Source organism: Ciona intestinalis, chromosome 6 (genome assembly GCF_000224145.3).
Source record: "Ciona intestinalis chromosome 6, KH, whole genome shotgun sequence".
Lineage (NCBI taxonomy): Eukaryota > Metazoa > Chordata > Ascidiacea > Phlebobranchia > Cionidae > Ciona > Ciona intestinalis.
Window position 1 is genome coordinate 1,911,485 of NC_020171.2, and position 4,863 is coordinate 1,916,347.

The following is a 4,863-nucleotide window of genomic DNA, read 5'->3' on the forward strand; positions in this document are numbered from 1 at the left end:
ATGGTGACAACTTCAGTAACATCAGAAGTTAAAACACAGGTGTTTTAATGTCATACACCTAGTGCCTACTTTTGAGTTACCACGAATGTACCTTTGTGAGTGATAGTTTTTTTCTGTATAGCTGCAATTTGGACAACCCATTAGCAACCACTGGGTTGGAGCCCTTATATAGTACTACTACTATAGCATTTATTACCCTTCATACTACAGGCTCGTATTAGCTCAACGGATAGCACTGTATTTGATGCCACAATCCATTTGTTTGGCCGTATTTGCACTGAAGGTGTGGAAAGCCATACACAACTTTTGTTAAATGAGTTTCGCGAAAAATGTAAACCTTATATGTATGATGGGTGAGTGATATATTTAAACCAAATTTTTAAAGAATATTGCTTATTTATTCCAATTTAACTTTGTGTGTAAATATTATTAACAACAGTTGTTGGAAAACGGTTGTTCTGTTTTATACCCCTCATGCCTGCTGACAAGTTACCACGTATGCAACTTTGTGGGTGATTATTTTTTGAAAGTTTTTTGACCTATGGCTGACTAAATGGACAACCTACTAGTAACCAGAGCTGTTCACTTATATATATACATTGCCTAATACTAATAGCGACAACTTTAAAATAATAATGCATCCTACAGTTGGCTAGCCTTGCCCACAGCAGAAGAACAATTGGTGTTTGTAGTGTCACAATCTGCATGCGGTATGCTAGCTGTATTACAAGATAGACTGCATTTTCTTGAACAGAGATTATGTAGAGAGCTATTCACTCAGCTATGGAGAGTTATTGCTGAAAATGTGGATATTTATTTGTTTAACGAGGTAAGGGGTTACTTTGGCATCATGTTTTTTCCCATCCTTCTAATACACACTGTTGCGTTTTAACATAGGTGTTAGGGTAATGCGCCGAATCTAGCTTAAATTCCAAGCTCTATATAGAATATGTATGTGTTCCATATACACGAGGTTTTTATCTCTGTTATTCTCACTGTCAAGTTTTAAATTGGTGCCTTCTCATACAACAGATACATTATTTGTATTCTCATTAGGACCTAGAATTTATGGCAAGATTGGCCCATTATCACCTGGAATGCATTTAGCAGTCATGCCAATGCAAATTATTTCTACACATATTAATTACCTTTAACACAGGTAATAGTAAAGAACCACTTTAACAGTGGGGGAGCTGCACAAATACATTACGATATGACTCGTAACTTGTTCCCGATGTTTGGCCATTATACCAGCAAGCCTGACAACTATTTTAAAAGGTAAGTGCAATCAAACTTGGAAGTGATAGGATTTTTAATGTTTTTAAGGTTTGTAAATTTTTCTAGCAAAAATAGCGTCTAGGACTCTAGGTGTAGTGACCACGCTTCTGTCTTCCAAAAAAATGTCAAAATGATTTGATTGTAAGCGAATTATAATGAATGTAGTTTGTCACTATAGCCGGTCTTTTTCCCCATTCCTTAATTTTAACTTAGTATTTTAAAGAGACAAAATATCATACATCTTTCTCTGAAGAGTTGATAACGCTAACTGTCTATACATTTTTTTCCATATAGAGTAAAAGAGGGGTGTATACTCCTAACCCTACAAAGCGGCAGCGCCTTGTTGTTACGAGAGGTTTTAGAAGAATCCCTGAAACCCCCAGACCCTATGGACCCACACCCTACCCCAGTTAAACCAACTTCTGCGCTAAATGACATCGGGGTGTTCCTTCTTTCAGCAAAGCAAGCACTGGATATTATAAAGAGAAGGGTGGAGTGGACATAGGTTTGTTTTGGGTGTTTGAACTGATAGTGGAATGTGCAATACAATGTTAAAGCACTATTTTATTTTATGTTGGTGAAATGGTGAAGTCCTTAAGTGGGACATGCAATGGAACTCAGATTTAGGCCAGAATTTAAGTCATTACTTTGAGTTGACTTATAGTAGGACTATATTGACAGAGGTGACAATGTTAGTGGTTGAGATTGGTTAGCTTATTTCATATGCAGATACCAACCGACATTAGGTGTATGAAGCTAACTAACCTATTATGCAAAGTGCAGAATAGGACTATGTGTTAACAGGTGTTTTTAAGGTTACTTAAACGAAAATAACTCATTTATCATGATGGCAATTTAATGACAGCTGTTATGGATTGAACTAATTAAGTATCCTAAGACACACATGCCAACAGTGGCATTGTCTGCTCTTCCTCTTGCCACAGCTTTTTAAATTAAGACTGGTTCTCATTTTCGGTACTGAACATTTCTGAGACTGCCTATTGAGTAAAGATACATTCACTCAAACTGGTCTCGACAATGCAAAATAAAGCTTTCTTTGTGATGCTGCTAAACATTTCAGATACTGTCGCTTGCGTTAGTAACGCTCCAAAAACTATAGACTTTACAGATGAAACAACAGCCTTATATCGAGCGTTTGTTTAATTTATCGTTTACCACCAACTCTTGGTGCAGAAGCACGAACATTTTTCGTTGCTTTTGATTTCTGACCGGCTGGTTTAGCTGCCTTTTGAACCTTCTTCGCTTGTTCTGCAGATTTCTTCTTTTCTTTAGCAGCTCTAGAAATAAATTTAGATTTTAGAGAATGCTTTTGTCATATAAAACAAGGTTGTAGTGAATGCTCTTGACTTTGTCATATAAAACAGTGTGGCAATATTTTCCTGACAAGATTTTTTATGTTGGTTTTAAAATCATTACCAAATCACAGTACAGAATCCTACCTATTAAGATACATATTTGGCCCAATAATTAGTTAGGTTCGTCAGAAAAATTATCGTGTTTAACAGTTTATAAACAGAAGTGCTTGTGCACTAATATACTGGGTCAACACAACAGCAGGATGTCAGAGCATTGTAAAATAATTGTAGGATTTCAAGCACAATGCATTTAACCACAGTGATCACTATATACTAAAAACACTTTTTAAATATACAAAATACAGTTGTTTTATAACAACCAACATACATAACATTTCACACAAAACAACTGATGAATTTCCATAACTATTTTATTCTACGAGGGCGAGTTTCTGCAGTGTGACACGCTATGGGACCTGAAATTCGAGCCAGAGTTGGCTCATTACCCCAACACTGTATATAACATACACATTAGGCCTATACTCTTGCTATGGAACCTGAAATTCGAGCCAGGGTTGGCCCATTACTTGAAAATAATCCATAACCACTTACTTTATTGCTTGATCGCGTGCAGCTTTGCGCACAGCGGGCTTTTGGTTTCTCTTGGCAACGAATCTCGCCCCATGATGCACCTTGAATGGCTCGCTGGAACTTCACGTTACGACGAGTTCGCTTTTTAGTGACCTCTTCCTGTGAAAAGTACATTTTGGTCGTTATTTTGGCTATACGATATGAAAAAGGGGTGCTAGTGAAGAATCTCCCCACACCTTATTTGCTAACCCCTAGGTTAGGGGGTTAGTGGTTATATGGGTTAGTAGTTAGCAAATAAGTTAGGGGGGGGGGGGATTCTTCACTAGCACCCTTATTTTGTATATTGGATATGAAAAAAAGACTATAAGATACAATTTACAAAATATACTAGGGTATTGCAGTTATAGGTATAGCAGATAAGATTTCAATGACAAAATTGCACTAAAATGATATTATAAATGTCAAAAATCACAATATATACATGAAAAACAACAGATACATAAAGTTCCATATCTAAGACTTCATGTTTTCGAATTAGGGTTCTTATTTTTACCTGGGTACCCTTCTTGTGCTTTCGTCGGTACAAGACAGTCCAACAAATTTTTCTTGGGTTTTTCTTAGCGAGCAAAAGGGCTTGGCATTTTCCCGATAAAAGGTTGAAACTCTTGCCGTCGATACGAATGTATCGTTTCCCGTGCCCCGGGTAGATTTTTAATCCACTGAACTGACACAGCTCGGTCCTGAATATTAAAAGACGTTAGACTTTGCAGCTCGATAGTAGGCTTTCTACTGTAGTTGTCAGTAAAATAATTTGAAATTCAAGTGGGTACATGCTTTAAAATTATAATTTGAACATATTTAGGCAACGTTCTTTTGCATTTTTTATGATTTTTCGAGATAAACAACCAAAACAAATAATTTTCACCTCATCCTGTATGCTGGTGTCAAAAAGAACGTCTGATACGAGGCTAAAATAGAAGTTTAATTCAAGCTGTTGACAATTTCGTCAAAATGGCAATAGATATATAAAATTTTCACACTTTTTAATAATGAGGTTTAATATTATTAGTTTTGTTTAAATTAGCAATATAAAGGCCTGAAACATTGTATTTAGTTGGTGCCTAAGTTTTGCAATAGAGTAATGTTCCAAGACTTTTTAAAAAAGAAATTTTTGCTCTACAATTAATTGTGCATGTTGTAAAAGATTTTTCTTAACAAGCCAAGGTAAAATTGTTTTTGGGGAGTGTGACGGTAATTTATACAGACAGTTAGAAGTATTTTTACAAGAAACCCCCGTTAAAATAATCTTTCTGTTCAAACGGCAACTGACGGAATTCCGTGTTTTGCTCGGTTGCTTTTAAGAAGCGCAACGTAATGTTTCAGTTCTTTAAGTTTATTTGAATTTTAACAATAGTTTTGAAGGGTTTTTAGGGATTGTAAAAAGGTTTTAAAAATGTTTTTAACTGTTACTTAAATGTAATGTCGCCATGTGGAAAGGTTAGATTATTGTTTGTGTACCGTCTAGAAATTTACAGGCAACAAGCCAGTAAGCCACCTGTTAAGCAACTAATTTCTACTTTTTTACCATTTTGTGTAGGTGTAGTGTTATTATAATCCTAGTTTTAACGTTCTTACAGTTTTAGGTTGTATGGGTACTTCTAGCTTAAATATTGGCACT

The 4,863-nt window shown here is 35.7% G+C and overlaps 2 protein-coding genes across 2 annotated transcripts in view; one reads left to right on the top strand and one right to left on the bottom strand.

The window, feature by feature from the left end:
* LOC100181370 (RAD50-interacting protein 1-like) overlaps window positions 1-1,845 on the top strand; it is a 10,431-nt gene extending 8,586 nt beyond the window's left edge. Inside the window, exons 15-18 of the mRNA XM_009860551.3 lie at window positions 187-353; window positions 649-829; window positions 1,160-1,278; window positions 1,573-1,845. Of these exons, the coding sequence (XP_009858853.2) occupies window positions 187-353; window positions 649-829; window positions 1,160-1,278; window positions 1,573-1,783 (678 nt within the window). The 3' untranslated portion in view covers window positions 1,784-1,845. The remainder of the gene's footprint in view (window positions 1-186; window positions 354-648; window positions 830-1,159; window positions 1,279-1,572) is intronic.
* A 576-nt stretch (window positions 1,846-2,421) lies between these two features.
* Window positions 2,422-4,201, bottom strand: LOC100175217 (60S ribosomal protein L24-like). The gene is given in 5 exon segments (XM_004226109.4): window positions 2,422-2,576; window positions 3,207-3,265; window positions 3,267-3,344; window positions 3,739-3,925; window positions 4,111-4,201. Coding segments are annotated over 5 exon segments (462 nt in total). The 5' UTR covers window positions 4,116-4,201; the 3' UTR covers window positions 2,422-2,443.
* Window positions 4,202-4,863: the final 662 nt, after the last annotated feature.